This window comes from Choloepus didactylus, chromosome 18 (assembly GCF_015220235.1).
Source record: "Choloepus didactylus isolate mChoDid1 chromosome 18, mChoDid1.pri, whole genome shotgun sequence".
Taxonomy (NCBI): domain Eukaryota; kingdom Metazoa; phylum Chordata; class Mammalia; order Pilosa; family Megalonychidae; genus Choloepus; species Choloepus didactylus.
Window position 1 is genome coordinate 747,786 of NC_051324.1, and position 21,600 is coordinate 769,385.

The 21,600-nt window shown below is 53.2% G+C and overlaps 2 protein-coding genes across 10 annotated transcripts in view; one reads left to right on the top strand and one right to left on the bottom strand.

The window, feature by feature from the left end:
* The window catches only part of LOC119513399 (myosin phosphatase Rho interacting protein), a 114,836-nt gene extending 112,414 nt beyond the window's left edge, over positions 1–2,422 (top strand). For all 9 annotated transcript variants that reach the window (XM_037808584.1, XM_037808581.1, XM_037808579.1 and 6 more), the window contains one exon: positions 1,826–2,422. In XM_037808584.1, the coding sequence (XP_037664512.1) occupies positions 1,826–1,897 (72 nt within the window). In that variant the 3' untranslated portion in view covers positions 1,898–2,422. The remainder of the gene's footprint in view (positions 1–1,825) is intronic.
* Positions 2,423–8,900: 6,478 nt separating this feature from the next.
* Positions 8,901–12,718, bottom strand: PLD6 (phospholipase D family member 6). Its single transcript, XM_037808607.1, has 2 exons — positions 12,273–12,718; positions 8,901–10,497 (listed from the first exon to the last, which is right to left on the bottom strand). The coding sequence occupies exons 1-2, from the start codon at positions 12,688–12,690 to the stop codon at positions 10,202–10,204; spliced, it is 714 nt and encodes a 237-aa protein (XP_037664535.1). The 5' UTR covers positions 12,691–12,718; the 3' UTR covers positions 8,901–10,201.
* Between the last annotated feature and the right edge of the window lie 8,882 nt (positions 12,719–21,600).

A 21,600-nucleotide genomic window follows, 5' to 3' on the forward strand; every position in this document is an offset into this window, starting at 1 on the left:
TTGCTTTGACTGAAAACTTAGTTCAGGCTTTTTTCTTTAAATCTTTGCAAAGGGAAAACTTGTTTCTTCTTTGGTTTATGGTTTCCTTATTTAAGATTCCAACTCTAGTTCGAATCTGGACTCTGTTAGGTGTGATCTTTCCTGAGGAGCTTGAGTGTGTTGGTTCTGGTGTAAGTTCCCGCAGGTGTGGCCGGCATGGGGGGTCCGGCCGGGGACCCAGGGTGCACACAGAGTGGGAGGGAAGTGGCCTCTGGGCAGCGTCTGTGTTGGCGGAGAAACCGTGACAGTGGAGAGGGGCCTCGGACACGGGGCGGGCCTTGGCGGGCGGAGGGTGTCGGACCCCCGGGTGCCCCCAGCGCACAGCCACACCGTCCGTTCCTTCTTCCTCTTCCTCGTTTTTGGAGACCTCACACATGGAAAATGGGAATGAAGTTGCCCCGAAACAGAACTTCTCATAAGTGCTTTTTGGTGTAAGATCTGCCATAGACGGATTTACGTCCTTTATTTACGTTCCATATTTACATCCTGCACCCTCCAGAATGAACTCTAAAAGCCACAAGACGAGAGCAGGCTGGCTGCTTCAGGGCAGCGCCTTTTTCTGGGATTGAGACCAGAGGGGCCTTTCCCGTGGGGTTCCTGGAGCACGTGCTGCGTGGCAACGGCCGCCCGCCCCAGCCTGCAGCCAGCCCCGTGTGGTGGGCAGCGGGGCGAGAGGAGCAGCCCTGGGGCCTTCCCCAGGGACGGGGTGTCAGGCCCACTCCCTCGCACCCGCAGACCTGGCCTCACCTCAAGGCGGCTCCGTCCCGCTCCCTGGGGCAAAGGCAGGTGCCGCTGCGCACGGAGCCATGGCGGCCGCTCGGCACAGGGCCCGGCGAGCTCCTTGCTGCAGCCGTCCCTGGGCGCTGCCCGGCCCCCACGGCCCCTGAGTGTGGGCACAGAGGGGCAAGCCCGGGGCGGCCACTCACCGGTCACAGTGGCACTGGCCCCTGCAGCTGGCCAGAGCAGGCCCTGGGCTATGCCCACAATGGTGCAGCCTTGGCGAGGGCGGCCGCAGCCAGGCACCTCCAGGCCCAGGCGGGTGCCAAGTGGGAGGTGCCCTCGCGCTCACCGGCGCAGACGCCCCCTCAGCAGCTCCTCGAGGTGGGGTGCATCTGCACCGGTGAGTTCAGACTTGAGCAGCGGGACCCTTTTATAAAAGATAGTTCCACGTGTGTGCACAGGCCTGTGTCACCAGAGGATGGACAGGCAGAGCCGCTTGCTGGCGCTGGGTCGGGGGCCAGGCCGGCTCCTCCCTGTGAAACGGGGACCCCGAGTCCCCCTCCCAGGGCTGTAAGGACCTGGACAAGGGCTGGGAACTGGGGCCATCCCTTCCCTCTCGGAACGTGCCGATTTGAAGCCTCCGGGACCCCGTGCCACAGAGCACCTGTCTCTCATTCTGGAAACCTTAGGGCACTCGGCTGACATAGTCCCACGTGCCCGCAGCATCTAACCAGCCTCGGGGGCCGTCTCGTCGGGGAGGGCAGGGCACGGGGTGGGTCGGAGGGAGGGACGAGGGCCCAGGTCTCTAGCTCCCAGGAACCGCTGCAGGCACTGCTTGTCCGGAGAGCCCTGAGTGCAGAATCCGGCTTCTGAAACATGCGGTTCTGTTTCTCTGGTTTTCCTTTCTCCTCCAAATCATTTTCTGAAAGGGAAACAAACCTGGGCTGTTCCCCCACTAAGCTCCTCCCACAGGGACCCCGTCCTCAGCATGCCCCACTGACCCCCCGGAGGCCCCGCGCTGCAGCCAGGCCGCTCCGGCTGACGCGCTCCGTCCTCTCGCCCCCAGAGCCTGAAGGAGGGCCTGAGCGTGCAGGAGCGGCTGAAGCTCTTTGAATCCAGGGACGTGGAGAAGGACTAGCTGCCCCACCCCGCCGAGCACCCCCTGCTTGCGGCCGCACCGTGGGCACCGCTGTCTGCACCCGTACCCGCTACGCTGCCACCGTCCTCGTCAGCTAGGGCTCCGGATGGTCCACGCCGTCCCCTGCCGCGTGGCTCAGACTCTCGTCCCCACCTGAGCTCCCCTTCCCCCGGTGTGTGGACAGGAGTCGGGGGGCTGGGCCGGGCCGCCCACCCCCACCCTGTGCACTCAGCGTCAGTATTAAGGCTGCACGCCCGGCCGTCAGCTCTCCGTCAGCTCTGTCCTCCCGCCTGCGCCATGCGGAGGGGCCTGCGGGTGGCGGCAGCGGTTTGGGGCTGGGGGCGCGTGGGGGACAGGCCGCAGCAGCCATGGGGGAGCGGGAGGGGGTGGCGTCCTGGGCTCATTCCACCGAAGCAGCTCAGAACCACGTCCCGTGGCGCTGGGGTGGGCCTGTCACAACCCAGAAAACTGCTGGACGCAACCGTTCCTAATTTTGTTTTTTATTAAATCTTGCACAAAACCCCAGGCGCCCCTTGCATTCCTTCCTCCCCCGGGACTTCCAGGACTGGATAGCACCTCGGAGACGGGGCCCTCGGGGAGGCATGGGGGGCTCTGCGTCTGGACCTTTCTAGAAAGTGGCTGTCGGGCTTCCGAGAAGGCTGAGGGTCCCCGGGTTACGAGAAAGAAAAACTGAGGAGGGACACGCGAAAACCGCCCAGCGCAGGCTGTCGGCCGAGCCCTGGACAGGTCCCTTGTAGCAGGTGACTTCCAAGGCCTGGTGAGAACAAAACTTCACTGACAAGCGTGCGTCTCCTGAGAGCCCAGACAAGACCTTGGTTACTCCCCAAACACCTGGGCACTTCTGGGAAATCTAAACTGGGGTTTCTCTGGCGGCCTGAGGACGGGGACCAGGGACAGGACCCCTGACCCAGGGCCTGGGCTCCTCCACCTGCAACCGCCATCCTGCGGGCTCAGTGCGTCAGTGGTGTGGACACCGGGCCCGAGGTACTTCAGGGAGTAAAAACGCACCAATCATCTTGTCCAGTTCTCAGTTAAGTTAAAGAATAAGGTTGTCCGGGACAAGTCTGACCCTCCACGGCCCTGCAAGTGGGGGGCGGCATTCAGGGCTCCCACCTCCCCCTGCCCCCTCCCCACAGCTCCTGCTCCGTCCTGCACTTCTGCCCTAAAAGCGAGAGAGATGCAGCCCCCCAAGAGTTCCGGGGGGGACGGCCTGTGACCTGCAGGGGAGGCTGGGGGACACGCGCCCACCCTGCTCTCAGGTGCGGCCTCCCAGACCCCTGGTGAGTAGCAGCCTCGGCCCCCGGGGTCCCGCTCGCTCAAGGGGCTCCAGGGGTCAGCACATCTGCAGGTTGCTTTCCCCTGAGGGGCCCGGGAGTCCTGGGGAGCAGGCAGGGTGCAGGGCTCCCCCGGCACACACCTCCACGGGGCCTTCTCCCCGCCGGGGCTGCCTCGGTTCGGGTGTTCCAGGACGTGGGGAAGGGGACCCCGGCTCTGCCCAGCCCCGTGGGCTCTGCGTCACCACTGGCCCGTCGGGGGGGGACGCTGCGTCTGGTCCCCGCAGGCTGGGCGAGGAAGTCTGGCTCCATCCTGGCTACACCCCTGAGGCCCCGGGGACACCCTGGTCTGTGCTTCAGTGTCTGTGGCTGTCGCCACCACAGCGGGTCACCTGTGGTGCCGGAGCCAGGACGCACCCCCAGGCCAGGCCCCGGCAGGGGAGGCCCCCAGGTGCCCCGGAGAGGAGGAAAGGAGAGCCAGGCCCTGCCGGGCAGAGTGGGCGAGGGGCCTGGGAGCCAGTGTCCACCTGGCTCTGGGGGTTTGGGGGTGCCCCCCAGTCCTAATCGAGCAGCAGGTACAGCGCATAGAGTCTCCCCAGCGTCCCTTACTGTGCGTTTCAACCTCAGGCGCCGCAAGCAGCCCAGTCCGGAGACACCGACGGGGAGCCAGACCGCCGGCCTGCGGGTCCACTGGGCACGCTCGCCTGCGACAGGCACCCTTGGCCGCCAAGCAGGTGGCAGGGCCTGGAACGGGACCAGGGGGGCGGCATTTTGGGGGCAAAGTGGGCCCGTCCTGGTGCCTGGTGGGGGCGTTTGGGGACTGCTGAGTTTGTGGAGCAAGAGCTGAAACCCGAGTTCGGGGAGGCCCCCCCACTTGCAACAGCTGTTACCGGGCCGACAGGAACCCCCAGGGTGAGGCTGCGGACGTGGGTTTACCTGGCCACCCCGCCGTGGGCACATCGTGGGGCCGGGCAGCGCCTCTGAGCCCCAGGGCTGGGGTCTTTGGGAGGAGGCCGGGGGCACCGAGCCCGACTGGGGGTGCCCGTCCCCCAGGAGCCCCCACTCTTCCTTTGCCGCCGCTCGGCCTGGATCCGGCCCCGCAGGACGGGAAGCGGTCTCCACCCGGGACGGCCCCATCACTCGCTGGAGAGCGCGGCCACCGGCGCTTACTCTTCCTGAGCTGGAAGTTTCCGTCCCATTGCCCTAATGCAGCTCGGACTCGGACACACGCGGTGGGCACTGAGGGCTGGCGGGGTCTGTCCGGGCGGGCGTCCGTCCACCTCCCTGCCCTGCTGCCCAGGCAGGAGCTGCCCTCGGACCGAGCAGCAGGAGGCCGCGGGCCAGAGCTCGGACGGGACGAGGCGCCCGTGCGTGCTGGCCGGGGTCGTGGCTGCACCTGGGAGCCGTGAGGCTCGGACAGGGGTCTTGGGACCCCACTGCTTCAGGTTGCCAGGCAGGTGGCACCTAAACCCAGAGAAGTAGGGAGATGAACGTTTTCGGTTGCTCCCAAACTGTGTCTGCTTTCTTCTCTCGCCCTTCTGAAAACAGTGAGCCTCGGGGATTTTTGTTTTTAAATGTCGTCGTTGCTCTACTGGGGAGGGTCTCCCGTCTCAGTGTCTTTTCTCTTCCGTTTTTAATGCTGTTTTATCGAGACACCTGCACCCCCCAGAGGCCCCACCGAGCCTGGAGCAGCTCTGGGGCACGTGCCCTCGGTGTCTGCAGCGCACACGCACACCCCAAAAACCGGCACGGCCCCCGCTCGGCGCAGCCTGCGGTTTCCTCGTGTTGGAACACAGCTGTTGTCGTTTTCTCCACAGTGCCCTGTGCACGCGGGGCGGGCAGCGTGCGAGCTGCTGGGGGTTTTGTGGCAGTGTCTCTGCGGGTTCACGAGCCGCCCCGGGAGGGCGCACCCCCCAGCTGTGTAAGGATTGTTCTTGAAGGCGCAGGTCATTTAACAAACGGTTTATCTAAAAACAGCAACCACAGCGCTCGTGTGTGGAGGAGCCGTCACGTCCTCGAGTAGAATCGGGGAAACGACCCTGCCCGGGCACCCGGGACCGCGCGGGGCTGTGGGAGAGAAGTGTGGGGTCGTGGGGTCACGCCCTCCTGCAGGCTGGACGGTGCAGGCCCGGAGGACCGCCTGGGGGTGGTGACGTTTCCTGGGGCCGAGCACATCCGCCCCCCCGGCTGTGAACTCGCGTGGGGAGTGAAGCTCTGAAAAGCCACCATCGCAGCCTGTAGGGAACGGGCCCGCTCCCCTGCGGAGGGCCCAGCGCGCATCTCCACTCGTGCGCGGGGCACCGAGACCAGACTCTGGGCGTCTCCATCGCGGAGCTCCCCGCAGGAGTCACCGTTAGGTCAACTTGCCTGACGGCCTTTTACGGCCCAAAACTTACTTTTAAGTGATAAGAATTAATTTTTATTTATAAAATGTAAAATACCCAAATGAGTCAATTATATTTAAGGACTTTTCCCACTAACAAGGCCTTCTGTCGGGGTGAAGCTGTTCCAGACAGAGCCGTGCCCGGGCCGCGCGGCTGGGAACGCGCCGGTCTGACCTGCCCTAGTGTTTCCTTTCCGTGCTCGCCGGAGGGAGCCTCACCCGACCGCAAACCACGTGCGGAAGGAGCGGCCTCCCGGGCCCAGGCCGAGGGCTTGGGCCGCAGCTGGTCCCGGTTTGGGCGGACGCCTGTGGTTTTAACAGTTTCTGATCAGCTGTTCACGCCTGCTGGAGAGATACTTTGTCAAAATACTTATTCCTTTGTGTGACACGCCAGAGTGCTGTGGATGTAGCTGATCATTTTTTTATTTTGTGAATATTACCTAACTTTACATAAACTATATTGTAATAAACTATTTTTGGATTCTGCCTTTTCATGCTGTGTAATGGGGTTTTGTTTTTAGTAGAGAGGAGCTTACACACAATACACATTTAAGTCAAAATACTTATGCACAATACACATTTAAGTCAAAAACCAGAAACTGGTAAACTATGCTGGGTGGTTTTTCTGTTTTGTTTTGTTTTTTTGACTCATAACCTGTTTTTTTAATTATTATTAGTGGTTTTTTTTTTTAACTTTTGGATTTTCCGTCAGCGTCTTAAAATTAGATTTGACATGAAAATGCAGATTTTACATGTTCACACAACCCAAAGTAAGAAATATTTTATATCCAGAATCTAATTAAGGTACATTACCTCAGTTCTAGAAATGTCTGGGGAGCCAAAAGGATAAAAAGAAATACTGGGGCTGGGGGTGCCCCTAAGCACGAAGCTGTGGTCACCCTGTCCACCTCTTGCTAGCACACACAGTTACAACCAGACGTTACATTTTGTTTAAAAAAAGAAATGCATTTTCCGTCATGACCCAGCACACACACACGCACAACCCAAATTACCACTTTCATTTTTTTCAAATTCTGGTGGTGACCCACTAAATAAATTTAAAATAAAAAACTGGATTTATTTTCAATGTCATCATAATCTTTAAGATGAAATCTGTAAAAATGACTGGGAATCCAAACTTATTCCGCTAAACACATAAAACATTCAAGTCTCACTCTATCAGAGCTCAACTTACAGAACATAAAACCTTAGCAAAAACAAAGGTGAGCACAGAAGGATAGAGGCTCGGTGGGTTTGCCTCCAGCTGTCCACGGGGAGCCTGTAGTCGCTGTCACCTGTTCTAAAAACATCCTGGTAGATGGACACTGCCCCCTGCCATGATGGTGTCTTGTGGCCCTAACGCTTGTTTTTTAAGTTATGTAAGTGCAATTCAAAAAAAAAATCAATTGGCATTTGACAGAATCCAACATTTTCACGTTAAAAATCACTCAACAAACAGGAACTTCCTCAGCTTGGCGAGGGCATCTGTGAAAAACCCACTGAACGTTCCCCCCTAAGATCGGGAACAAGGCTGTCCACTCGCCACTGGTTCTGCACGCCCTAGCCAGTGCACACGGGCAAGCAACAGGCGTTTTTATCCAGAATATACAAAGAACTCTTTCTTACAACTCAACTAAAAGACAATCCAACTTAAAACCGGGCAAAGGGTTTGAATAGGTGTTTCTTCAGAGACACACAAATGGCCAACACGTGGAGAGACACTCAACACCATTAGCCGTCGGGGAAGCACAAACACGAGCCACAGGGAGACCCACGTCCCACCACCAGGGTGGCTAGAATCAAAACCTCCCGATGACGAGTTCAGCGAGGACATGGAGAAATCAAAACCCTCATTTGCTGCCGACGCAAGCATAAAATGGCGTGGCTGCTTTGCTGTGGAAATCAGTCTGGCTGCTCCTCAAATAGCCAAAAGAACTGAAACATGTCCACACAAAAACCCGTACACACATGTTCCTCTCAGCATCACGCACAACTGCCAAAAGCTGGACACGACCCAGACACCCACAGATGAGTGCGCGTGGCACAGCCACACCACAGGACACGATGCCGCTGAGGAAGGAGTGGCGTTCTGGAACCTGCTGCAACACAGACGAGCCTTTTAAACATGCCAGGCGAAGCGAGCCAGACACACGAGGCCCACGAATGTGAAATGTCCCAGCAGGCAAATCCACCGAGACGGACCATGGACGTGTGCGTGCGGGGGACAGGGCGGGACCTCCGACGGGGATGGGTCTCCTCTGGGGTGATGAAGAGACTCTGGAACTTGAAGTGGAGGATCCACAACACTGAACACACTATGAGCCAGTGAACTGTATACTTCAAAAGGGTGAATTTTATGATGTGTGAATCTCACTAAAGCTATTACTTCTTTTTAATTAATTGGCTGCTTTAAATGCCAGTTCAGTAGAACCGACAGTAGCTGTGTGCCGGCGTAGGGCTGTACAGTCACGAGTGTTGCACAGGTTTACGATACTGTACAACACCTGCCCCTGCGGTTGAACTGACCTCCTGGAACCCAAACCTCGGAGCCGACCGTGGGAGCCTGTATCGGGGTGGCGGGGGCAGCACGGGGGTACATCCAGCCTCTCCGCTAGTGAGGTAACCGCCAAGCTGACTTGGGGCCTTGGCTCTTTTAAGTTTCTCAAGAGGGAGGCTTGGCAGAATCCTGTCGGCAAAGAGGGAAGTTTCAAATGATGGGCGTTCACACGTGCGTGTACACACACACACACACACTGCCCAAGCGCTCTCCGGCCCCCTGCTCACAGCCTCCCCTCATCCCCTGGTGTCACGGCCACAGGGATGACGGGGCAGAGGACAGGCCCCAGCTCTGGGGCAGCTGCAGCGCCGCGTGGCCCCTGCCTCCCCCGTGGTTACCTCTGCAATGTGTGCTAGACTCAGCCTCCTGCTGCGGCTCAGAGGATGAAAACACCGGACCTCACTTTTCTAGCTCAGCTACAAAATCCCCACGTGGGTGCTGCTCCCCAGGGGCCCAGGCCGGCCGTGTGGGTGCCCCCTGCCTTCTGGAAGGCCCGCACTGTTGCCTGGCACGTGGGGGATGGCCGAGACGCACTGCCCTGCTCTGTGGGCCTGACAGCACCCAATGGGCCTGGGCATTCTGGAAAACACTTTAACGAAGGAGGTATTGAGTGACCCCTTAAAAAACCAGGTCGTGTTCCTCTCCGAGACTGACCGGGGGGTTAGGTAGCTGTGTACCGCCCACACCAAAAAAGTTTTATTTACTAGATGGTAGCCCCTCTTTGAATGACTTAGCAACACGTTAAGGGAAAGACATGCAGCATAACCATCCAGAACAAGAACGTTTATTCGAGTAAGACCAGGTTCCATCATCCACAGGACACAGCCTGCAGCTCCTCCCGTTTTCTTTTCAGAACATCAGCTGCCAGAGCACGCAGACTCGGGAGAATTAACACAGAATATTTCTTGTGGCCTTACATTATATAACATAATACTGTATATCATACTGTACAGCTGCAATCAGATAAAAAACATTAACATCAAGTTTTCTTGCCTATAAACCAGAGATAACTTAAAAAGCAAAAAACACAATGCTGAACGCCCCTGCAGCGGCAACGCTGGTGTGACCTGGGGGCTGGAGACACCCGCAGCCAGGCCAGGCAGCCGGAGGGCCCTTCCTCAGAGCCTGCAACCTGCAGAAAATGACACGGCACTGAAACGATGGCTCCAGGTGTCACTTGAGCTGTACAGGGCACAGACCCAGCGAAGAAAGTAACTGGGGACGTTTCACACCGGTACGGAGACACCTGTTCTAACTGCCTGTGAATGCAAACACCAACGGGGCACTTCTGGAGACAGGTGGGGAGTGCCAGGCTTGGTGGCACCTCTGGGCTGAGCAAACCCGAGATGGGAGAGAAATAGGGGAGGTACCAAAACCTGAAACTGTTTCCTCTTCTCAAATCCAAAATGGTCAAGTAACTCATGGTTGATCACACTGAGCCAAAAATGAGAATTAGTCAGGTCCACAAGTGTGGAAAGTTAAGGTCACTTCTAAACACACGACAGAGTCACCTCGAATGGAGAATGTTAGAAAGCAGAAGCCCAAGGCAGAGCCAGGGAAGCAGCTTCTGGCTCTTCGTGACCCTCCCGAGCAGGCCACGGGCATCGCGTGGACGCAGGTGAGCTGCCAAGGCCTTTCCTCAAAGGGTTCAGCCCTGCTTGACGGGAAGAGGGAACAGGGAGGACTTTTCAGGGTCCCCCAGAAGGGCTGAGCTGGACAGTCAGTCAAGCACGAGCTTCTGGAACCAGGAAAGGGCATCTCATTCTTTCCAACCCCGAAGAGGCAGCAGGTGGAAGTAAAACCCTCAGATTCTGACCCCGACAGCACCGGTGACCAAACGTAACTAAATTTATTTTTATTTTTGATGAAAAGAAAAAAAGGGGCTCAATCCAAAACAGCTGACCTTAGGTGACAGGAATTTTCCTTTTTAACCCCAAACTTTCTTTAGTTCAACTTAGTATCTTAACAAACAGAAATCTGGCTTAAGTGATTTGCTTTCCCAGCGTGAAGCTCCTGAACCGGCGCAGGCCCCAGCGGCCCCGGGCGCCAGGCGGGTGCCCGTCCCGTCCTCACAGCCGGCCTCGCCCCTGCGGCCCTGGACACGCGCTGGCCGCGGCCCTCGGCGGCGACTCCCTGCGCGGGAAGAAGGTGTACTTCCTGGGGTTGAACTCCTCCCAGATGCGCTCGAACTCCTCCAGGAAGAGCCGCACGAGCTCCTCGTCCTCCATGAGCAGCACGTTCTCGCGGTTGTTCTGGATGGCCTGCGTGGTCCAGTTGAGCGAGCCGGTGACCAGCAGCCTCCGGTCCACGACGGCGAACTTGTGGTGCATGTAGCCCAGGTCCTGGTCGTGCCGCACCTGGATGCCTGCGGGGCGGGGGGCTCAGCGGGGCCGGGCCGGGGCCGACCCCAACTCTGACCCCTGACCCCGGCCCGAGCCCCGACCCTAACTCTGACCCCTGACCCCGGCCCGAGCCCCGACCCCAACTCTGACCCCTGACCCCGACCCCGGCCCGAGCCCCGACCCCAACTCTGACCCCGACCCCGGCCCGAGCCCCGACCCCAACTCTGACCCCTGACCCCGGCCCCGGCCCGAGCCCCGACCCCAACTCTGACCCCTGACCCCGACCCCGGCCCGAGCCCCGACCCCAACTCTGACCCCTGACCCCGGCCCCGGCCCGAGCCCCGACCCCAACTCTGACCCCTGACCCGGCCCGAGCCCCGACCCCAACTCTGATCCCTGACCCTGACCCCGGCCCGAGCCCCGACCCTAACTCTGACCTCTGACCCCGCCCAACCCCAACTCTGACCCCGACCCTGGCCCGGGCCCCGACCCCAACTCTTACCTCTGACCCCAGCCCGAGCCCCGACCCTAACTCTGACCCCTGACACCGACCCCAACTCTGACCCCTGACCCCGACCCGACCCGAGCCCTGACCTGCAAAGCGACTCGCTCTTGGCCCGAGGGTCTGGCCGAGCCGCACGTGACCCCGCGGCCGCGCCCCGAGCGCGAGGCTTCCCCTCCTCCCCCCGGGACCCTCCGCCCGCCCCCAGCTCCGCCGCCAACACCCACCTCCAGTCCCCGCGCCCGGCCCCGCGTGAGGACCCCCCAGACCCCTCAGCTGGCGGCTGCGCCCGCTGCCCTTCGCCCGTCCTCTGCGGGGCCCCGGGAGCCACTTCTGCCGAGCGAGCGGCACACAGACGGCGACGACCTCAAGGCCCGCGGGGCGCCCGCGATCCACCGGCTCCCGATACGCTGCCGGCCAAAGGGAACCAGCGGCCCAGGCCGGGACGCAGCCGCCTCTCCCGACCAGGGACCAACGGGCTCGGAGTCTGCCGGCTGCCGGGAAACCTCCAAGGAAACGGCCTCGGCACTTGGGCTTCAGATCATCCGTATTTACACTGTTCCCAACTCCCACCCGGGACCCGCAGCTCTGCCTCCCGGGCCCGACCGCGCGGCGAATGCGGCTCAACACGGGGTCGCTCGCCGTGGCCGCCAGAACCGACGGGTCCCGCGGGAGAGCTCGCGAGTTCCAGCCTCCGCGCGGCGCCAACGACAGGAAGCCCCGGGCAGGGCGGGTCCGCGGCCGGCAGCGGGCAGCGGGGAGCCGGGAGAGACGCGGGCGCACGGGAACACCGAGGGTCTCGATCCCGAACGTCTTCAGAGCCGTCACCGTCCCGGCTTCCCCTCGCCGCCCCGAGGCTGCCCGCCGCTCACCCGCACGTTCCGGCCGACCTCGGCTGACCTGCCGCGGGGACAGCGTGCCAAGCGGGGGCCTGTAGGTTTGTTTTAAACTTGGCCCAGGGTTTCCGGAGCCCGGGCGCGCCAAGCCCCCGGCGGTCACAGAAACGCACAGCCCGGGCCCCGCGTTCCCCGGGGCGTCCCCAGCCGAGCCCGGCGTCGGAGGCGGCGGGAAGTCCCTGGGCCTCCGGCCGGGGAGGGGCGCCAGGCCGGCCTCGGGGAGCCGCGACCAGACCCTCCTCCGCGGTCGGGAGCACACCGTGCTGCCGGCGCCCCGGGCTCGCGGCCGGGCAGGGCGTGAACCCCCTTCGCGGGGCTCCTCGTGCCCCCGTCTGCGGTGTTCTGCGGTGCCAAACGGCCCCGGCCGGCCCCAGCTGCTCCCCCAGGTTCCCGGGCTCACCCGCCTTGCGCAGCAGGCCGATCTGCGAGCCGTTGAGCGCCATGTAGTCGCAGTCGGTGATGACCCGGACGCGCACCCCGCGCTGGTGCAGCAGCTGCACGGCGCGGCCCAGCTGCGGGCTGGAGAAGGCGAAGAGGCAGAGCTCGAGGCTGGCGCGGGCGTCCAGGAGGGCGCGCAGCAGGCGGCTCAGCGAGCTCTCGCCGTGGGGCAGGCTGCACAGGCAGCCCGCGGGCCCCGCCGCCGCGCCCGGAGCCTGCAGCAGCGCCTCGGTGCAGGTCACCTGCGACGGGAAGAAGAGCACCTCGCGCCGCCGCCGCCGCCCGCCCCGCAGCCAGCGCAGCGCCGCGGGCAGCGCCTCCAGCGCCAGCGCGAGGCTCACGGCCGCCGCGGCCGCCACCTGCCAGCGCAACTGCCGCATCCCGAACCGACGCCCCCGCGCCCCGGAACCGAACCTGGCGGATCCCGCGCGCCTGCGCCCCGCGCCTGCGCCCCCCGCCCGCCTGGTGCGCGGGAGCCTCGCCACGTGTCCCGCCCGACGCACGGAGCCCGCGCGCGCGCCTCGGGGAGGTAGGGCCCGCCGGGCGGGAAGCGGGCCTGGACGGGGTCAGGGTTGGAATCCGGATGCCGGGGACCAAGTCCAGCCTTGGGCCTTTGTGGCCCCCCAACCCCCAGAGAACCTGCATTTCCCAAAGATGCCTCACCGGCCGCGAGTGCAAACGGGGGCTAAGAAGTCCACACGCCCATCTACACAGGCCGGGGGTGCAGGGCATACCGCGGGCATGGACGTTACTTCTTCCCGGAATCGGGCAGCAGTTTGTCTGGTTAAATTGAAGTCCCTGCCTAGTGCTTAAATTCCAGGCGCACTCCTCCGCATGACTTGTCTCTGTTAAAAGTGGGAGGCCCTGGAAGGGGGAAAGACCTGACTGGAAACTGTAGGGCCGAAGACAGAAGGAGCCGCACATAAACCTGCACATAAACCTGACGCTGCTTCCAGGAGCTCTAGGGCAGAGCACAGCGAGAGGATGGTGGAGGGCAGGAGGCAGGGTGCCCACCGGGACAGGAACATCCCAGGCACGCTGGAGAGAAGGCTGGAATGGACTCGGCAGTTCTGGATTCAAACAGAACCCAGGATGAACTCGTGTAGCTGTGTGTGTGTGTGTGTGTGTGTGTGTGTGTGTGTGTGTGTGTACAGAAATACATACGTGTGTTTACCTGGGCTGGTGTACATGCACGTTTCCTGGCTTCGTCCACTAAGAGGACTAGAAGCCGTGGCTTCTGAATACCACTCACCAATAAGAGGACCCAGAGCCCCTCGGAAAAACTGCTTCTAGAGCAGAGGCAGGAAAAATACAAGACAGCCTGGAGCCTCATGTACTACCAAAAAGGAAAAAAGTAACAAAAGGATGGGGCTGTGCCAAAGACACAAGCCAACCTGAAAGAACCTCCAAGGGTGATAGAAAGTTCTAGAAGTAGACAGTGGTGATGGTTGCACAGCGCTGTGAATGTACTCGATGCCACTGAATTGCACTCTTGAAAATGGTGATTTTGTTATGTGTATTTGGCCACAATCTAAAAAAATGGCACAGGAACACATGCACACAAAGGACCACCCAAACCACAACAGCCAAAACTTGAACAATTTGAGCGTCAAAATAAATAATATATGTTATTCAACATTGTGCTAGAAGTTCTACCTAGAACAATTAGGCAAGAAAAATATAAGGCATCAAAATTGGACAGGAAGAAGTAAAACTTTCACTGTTTGCAGATGACACGATCCTACATGTAGGAAATCCTGAAAAATATACAGCAAGGCTACTAGAAATAATAAATGAATACAGGAAAGTGGCAGGGTACAAGATCAACATACAAAAATCAATAGTGTTTCCATACACTAGTAAGGAGCAATCCGAGGAGAAAATCAAGGAAAAATTTTCATTTACAATAGCAACCAAAAGGATCAAATATTTAGGAATAAATTTAACCAAGAACACAAAAGATCTATACCCAGAAAACTACAAGATATTGCTAAAAGAAATCACAGAGGACCTAAATAAATGAAAGGACATACCATGTTCATGGATTGGAAGACTAAATATAGTTAAGATGTCAATTCTACCTAAATTGATTTATAGATTCAACGCAATACCAATTAAAATCCCAATGACTTACTCTGCAGAAATATAAAAACCAATAACCAAATTTATTTGCAAGGGCAGAGTGCCCCAAATAGCCAAAAATATCTTGAGAAAGAGGAAGGAAGTGGAAAGTCTCACACTACCTGAACTGGAAGCATACTACAAAGCTACAGTAGTCAAAACAGCATGGTACTGGCATAAAGATATATATACTGACCAATGGAATGGAATTGAGTGTTCAGAAGTAGACCCTCTCATCTACTGACAATTGATCTTTGATAAGGCAGTCAAGCCAATGCAACTGGGACAGAGCAGCCTCTTCAATAAATGGTGTCTGGAGAACTGGATATCCATGTCCAAAAGAATGAAACCAAACTCCTGTCTCACATCTTACACAATTAACTCAAAATGGATCAGAGACTTAAACATTAGTGCTATGACCATAAGACTCTTAGAAGAAAATGTAGGGAAATATTTTAAAGATCTTGTGATAGGAGATGGTTTCCTAGACCTTACACCCAAAGCACAAGCAGGGAAAAAGAAAATAATAGTATCTCCTCAAAATTGAGTACCTTAGTACATCAAAGGACTTTACCAGAAAAGTAAAAAGGCAGCCTACATAATGCGAGACAATATTTGGAAACCACTTATCAGATAAGGGTTTAATATCCAGAATATATAAAGAGATCCAACAACTCAACAAAGAAAGACAAACAACCCAATTAAAAATGGACAAAAGACATGGGCACTTTTCTGAAGAGGAAATACAAATGGCTCAAAAACATATGGAAAGATGCTCAACTTCACTGGCTATTAGGGAAATGCAAATCAAAACCACAATGAGATATCATCTCACACCTACCAGAATGGCCAGTATTCAAAAAACAGAAAATTACAAGTGCTGGAGAGGATGTGGAGAAAGAGGCACAGTTATTCACTGTTGGTGGGAATGTAGAATGATGCAAACACCCTGGAAGGCAGTGAGGTGGTTCCTTAGGAAGCCAAGTATAGAATTCTCATATGACCCAGCAATTCCTTTACTAGGTATATACTCAGAGTAATGGAAAGCTAAGACACAAATGGACATTTGTAAACTGATGTTTATTGCAGCATTATTCATGATTGCCAAGAGATGGAAGCAGCCCAAATGTCCATCAACAGATGAGTGGATAAACAAACTGTGGTATATACACATGATGGAATATTATGAAGCTGTAAGACAGAATAAAGTCATGAAGCATATAACAATGTGGATGAATCTTGAGGACATTATGTTGAGCGACATTAGCCAGAAACAAAAGGACAAATATTGTATGGTCTCACTAATGTGAACCAACATTAATGAGCAAATTTTGAAGAGTAAAATTTGAGAACACAGGTTATCAGGAGATAGAAAGAGGGTAGAGATCAGGCATTTGATGTGAAGGACTACAGAATGTTCAACAGGATTGACTGTATATATCCAGAAACAGCCCAATACTGTAAAGTGGTAGCACAATAATGTAAGTAAAATGAAGAAAGCTGAGTGTGAGTACTGTTGAAAGAGGCAGGCTAGGGGAATATAGTACACCAGAAGGAAAGATAGAGGATAAAGACTGGGACTGTATAATTTAGTGAAAACTGGAATGGTCAGGGTGGCAGGGCAAGATGGCGGAGTGGTGAGGCATGGACTTTAGACTCTCCTCTAGGGCAGCTGGTAATTACCCAGGATCTGTATGAAACATGTTTTGGGGGTCTCCAGTGGCCAGTCACACATCGTACACAAGTTTGGGATCAGAGGAAAAGCTGAGATCCCAGTGAATTTTGTAAGTTCCCCAACCAGGAATCAGGTACCCCTCCCCAGACCCTGTGGGCTGTCTTGCAGCTGGCTCCTGAAAGGAAAACAAAAAAAACAAAAACAAAAAAAAAACTCAACAATCTGCTGAGGGCAAGAAGGGGGGCTCAACCCAGCCTCAACTGCAAAATTAATTAACAAATTAATTAGCGCTTGGAGCAGGGGGTGCTAGAGAAGGGCTGGGCTCCAGGAAGGGGGGGAGGTGCATAGAAGCAGGCACCCATTCCCTGGCTCCAAAAACACTTGTTTCTTTTGTTTTGTTTTGTTTTTTTGTCCTACATTTTGTCCCTTCTCACTGACTCCTTATATTTTTACACTTCAATAGCCCCCAGTAAGGGCAGAATTAAAGCTGTTGGAGAGTAGTTATCCAGATAATAATCCAAAGCACATCTTTACTCTATTCTGTCACTGACAAAACTTCCAGGCTGGGGAAAGGCTTTAAAAATGTACTTTTTTTTTTTTTTTAATTTTTATTTAAAAGTAACATGTGGCTCAAAAATTTAAAGTAACATATGTGGTTATTTTCTATCATACAGCCCAAGTTGAAGGTCTGGGCTTGTCTTGAGGGGAGACAGAGCACCCAGAACTTCTTTGAATTCCAGATTCACTTTTGAAGAAGGTCTCTGCCCCCGTCTTTAATTGGTAACTCAGGCTGACCAAGGAATTAAGCTGGAGTTGCCCCAAAGAGGAGAGGGGAGAAGGGAATAGTGCCCCTGGGGCACAGCTGGAGTTCTTAGGATTGGGAGAGTGGAGGGAGGTCCAGCTCAACTGGCAGCCCTCCTTCTGGGAACTCAGGCCCCAGGGGCTGGAATTTGGATTCCAGCTTCAGTCAGTCACACCCCTGACATGGTCAGAGTCACCAGGAGAACTAAAGGCTCCACACCTCCTTACACTGGTGGGGGAGCTGTGGGCTGGCAAGCACGACCTGCTGGACAGGAGAGGAAAAGCACCAATTCTAAAGGCCTCATAGGAGGGTCTCATTCTCAGGAAAACTCCATACCCTCCTCCTGAAACCTGGGCCTCTCTGGACTGGGAAAACCTGACTGGGGTCGATCATATCTGAGGAGACCCTCTCACAGAAAGGCTACATAGAGGTAGGGCAAGAAACAGAAAAAACAAGAGGTGAAAAATTCTGATCAACTAAATAGAACCTATGTTAGAGATCTAGAGTAAGTTGAACTGAACAACAGAGATCAGAGAACAAAGCCAACCAACAAGAAACCCCTAGGTATAAGACTGAAAATGAGCTCCATAATAAACTAATCAAGAAAATCAGATGCCTAGAGAGCTTAAGATAACAACCCATACTAGGAAACATGAAAATATGGATCAGCCAAAGGAACAAACTAATAGTTCAACAGAGATACAGTAGTTGAGGCAACTAATGCTAAATCAATTCAATGAACTAAGGGAAGAATTAATTAAAGATGTTCAAACAAATCTCCTAAATTCAATGAGCTGAGGGAAGATGTGGCAAAAAGAGATGAAAGATATAAAGAAGACACTGGATTACCATCAAGAAGAATTGTTAACTTGAAAAAACAAATGGCAGAACTTACGGGAATGAAGGGCACAACAGAGGAGATGAAAAAGACAATGGAGGGATACAACAGTAGATTTGAACAGGCAGAAGAAAGGATCAGTGAACTGGAAGACAAGACATTTGGATTCATACACACAAAAGAATAGATGGTGAAAAGAATGGAAAAATACGAGCAGGGTCTTAGGGAGCTGAATGACAACATGAAACACATAAAAATATAAGTGTTATGGGTATCCCAGAAGGAGAAGAGAAGGGAAAAGGGGCAGAGAGAATAATAGAAGAAATCTTCACTGAAATTTCCCAACTCTTATGAAAGACAGAAAATTACAGATTCAAGAAGTACGGCACACCCCAAACAGAATAGATCCCAATAGACCTACTCCAAGACAGTTACTGATCAGATTGTCCAATGTCAAAGACAAAGAGAGAATTCTGAAAGCAGCAAGAGAAAAAGCAATACATCACATACAAGCATGGCTTGATAAAGACTATTTACAGATTTCTCTGCAGAAACCATGGAGGCAAGAAGACAGTGGTATGATATATTTAAGATATTGAAGGAGAAAATCTGCCAACCAAGAATTCTATATCCAGGAAAACTGTCCTGCAAAAATGAAGGAGAGATTGAAAGATTTTCAGACAAACAGACACTGAGAGAGTTTGTGAATAAGTGACCAGCACTACAAGAAATACTAAAGGGAGTGCTACAGGCTGATAGGAAAAGACAGGAGAGAAAGGTTTGGAGAAAAGTGTAGAAATGAAGATTATCAGGAAGGGTAAAAGGAGAGAGAAGGAAAAATAAGATATGAAAAGCTGATAACACAGGCTATTAGGAGATAGAAAGAGGGCAGACATCGGGCATTTGATGCTGAAAGACTAGAGAATGTTCAGCAGGATTGATTGTATCAATCCAGAGATAGCATAATACTGTGTGATGGTAGCACAATATTATAAGTACACTGAACAAAGATGTCTGTGAGTAAAGCTGAAAGAGGTGGGATAGGGGAACATATGACACCAGAAGGAAAGATAGATGATAAAGACTGGGACTCTATAACTTGGCAAAAACTGGAGTGGCCAATGACTGTTACTAAATGTACAAATATAAAAATGTTCTTACATGTGGGAGAACAAATGAATGTCCACCATCTAGAGTATTGAAAAAGGGATGGTATTGGAGAAAAAACATAATCAAAGCAAACTGGAGTCTATGGTCATCAGTAACGTTGTAATATGCTTCCATTAAATGTAACAAAGGCAATATACCAAAGTTAAATGTGTATGAGAGGGGGATACAGGGGAGGGCCATGGGATTCTTGGTAGTGGTGTTATTATCTGTCTTTACTATTATATTGAATTGTATGATTTTATTTTTCTTTTCATTATCTTTTTATTATTCACTAAAAAAAACCTTTTTTTCTTATTAATCTATATGTTCAAGTGCTGACTATGGTGATAAATGTGCAACTATGGGATGATACCATGAACAACTGACTGTACACTGTGAATAATTGTATGGTATGTGACTATATCTCTATAAAATTGTAGGAAAAAATATAAATAGGGGTAAAAGTGCTGGAGAAAACATGGAGAAAGGGATGTACCTACTTACTGTTGAGGAGGCAGAATGGTGTAGCCTTTCTGGAGGTCACTGTGGTGGTTCCAAGAGAAGCTAAGTATGTGGGGGCCATAAGGTCCTGCAACCTCATTATAGGGTATGTACTTGGAAGATCTGAGAGCAGAGACACGAATGGACACTTGCACACTGGCGTTTGTGGAGGCAGTATTCGCAATTTGCAATGGGAGGAGGTGGCCTAAGGATATATTGACTGAAGAACAGAATTGTGAACTGTGGTGTACACATACAAGGCAACATCGAGCAACTATGAGGAGTGAAGCTGTGAGACGCGCAATGAGGTGAATGGATCCTGTAGACAGTACGTTGAGTGAAGTACGCCAGAAACCAAGGCAAACACTATCATGCCTCACCAATATGGACTAACTACAATGTGTAGACTCAGAATTGAATCTTAGAGCATAGCCTATCAGGGGAACGATTATTATAATAGTCCCTAGAGTGTAAGCTCTTACAGCAGTCAAATCTGTTCCTGAATTGTAATGGCTTTCTCAAAACTCTGAGATGCTGATCCCTTTGTGAATAACATGATTGGCCTCTGGACCATTGGGTATCTGTGTGACACCTGAGACTCAGAGCTAGAGCTTGGCATATATGAATGTCAGTATTAGTGCATACAGCAACTGTTAAAAAAACTATAAGTTAAAAAAAAAAAAAGGCTGAAAAAGAGCCCAGACTTCGATTAGAGATATGAATGGAGCAGATCTGGTTAAGACTAGGGCAAATCAGGCCAAACGGTAAAGGTAGAAACTGACTGTGTTTTAAAACTCCAATTTCCATGTGAGACCAAGGGAAGAGATGTTTATTTGGTGCAGGATCTATATTTTCTAAACAATATAATTTCTACAGTCAGTTTTTTCAAACACCATAATTACATGAAACTTTGAATAGGGAGTGAGACACGCTAGGTTTGTATAGGTTAGAGTGAAATAGCAACACAACCCAAAGTAATTGGGGCAGAGAATAAAAATATATATGCAGGGCCCTCCTGAGTACCTGGGGAAAAACATGGAAGTGTTTGACTTCTTTACCTGGGTTGTTTGCTGACATTCTCACAAACGTTGAGGACTGACGTGTTGTTATACCGGGCTCTCTATCTTGGGACTTGCCCTTATGAAGCTCATTACTTCAAACGAGAGGCTAAACTTGCTTATAATTGTGCCTAAGAGTCTCCCCCTGAGTGCCTCTTTGTTGCTCAGATGTGGCCCCCTCTCTCTCTCTCTCTGAGCCATCTCGGCAGATGAACTCACTGCCCTCCCCACTACGTGGGACCTGACTCCCAGGGGTGTAAATCTCCCTGGCAACACAGGATATGACTCCTGGGGATGAATCTGGATCTGACATCATGGGATCAAGAACATCTTCTTGACCAAAAGGGGGATGCGAAATGAAGCAAAATAGTTTCAGTGGCTGAGAGATTTCAAATGGAGTTGAGAGGTCACTCTGGTGGACATTCTTATGCACTATATAGATAACACTTTTTAGGTTTTAATACACTGGGATAGCTAGAAATATATACCTGAAACTGTCAAACTCCAACACAATAGCCTTGACTCTTGAAGATGTTTGTATAACAATATAGCTTACAAGGGGTGACAGTGTGATTGTGAAAACACTGTGGATCTCACTCCCTTTATCCAGTGTTTGGATGGATGAGTAGAAAAATGGGGACAAAACTAAATGAAAAATAGGGTGGGATGGGGGGATGATTTGGGTGTTCTTTTTTATTTTTATTTTTTATTCTTATTCTTTCTGGTGTAAGCAGAATGTTCAAAAATAGATTGGGGTGATGAATGCACAACTGTATGATGTTACTATGAACAGCTGATTGTATGCCATGGATGACTATATGGTATGTGAATATATCTCAATAAAACTGAATTAAAAAAATAGATTGGGGTGATGAATGCATAACTATATGATGGTACTGTGAACAATTGATTGTACACCATGGATGATTGTTTATGGTATGCTAAATGTATCTCAATAAAACTGAATTTAATTTAAAAAAATTAGAGTGGTCAATGATGGTGATTAACTGTACAAATATAGGAATGTTTTTACATGAGGGAGAACAAATGACTGTCAACTTTGCAAGGTGTTGAGAATGGGATGGTATTGGGGAAAAATACAATCAATGCAAACTAGAGTCTATGGTTAACAGTAACACTGTAATA

Excerpts from the sequence above, each read along its gene's own strand:
- PLD6 (XM_037808607.1), bottom strand. The coding sequence starts at position 12,690 with ATGCGGCAGTTGCGCTGGCAGGTGGCGGCCGCGGCGGCCGTGAGCCTC. Across the intron at positions 10,498-12,272 it reads CGGCCTGCTGCGCAAGGCGG|GCATCCAGGTGCGGCACGAC; the intron begins GTGAGCCCGGGA and ends CCCGCCCCGCAG.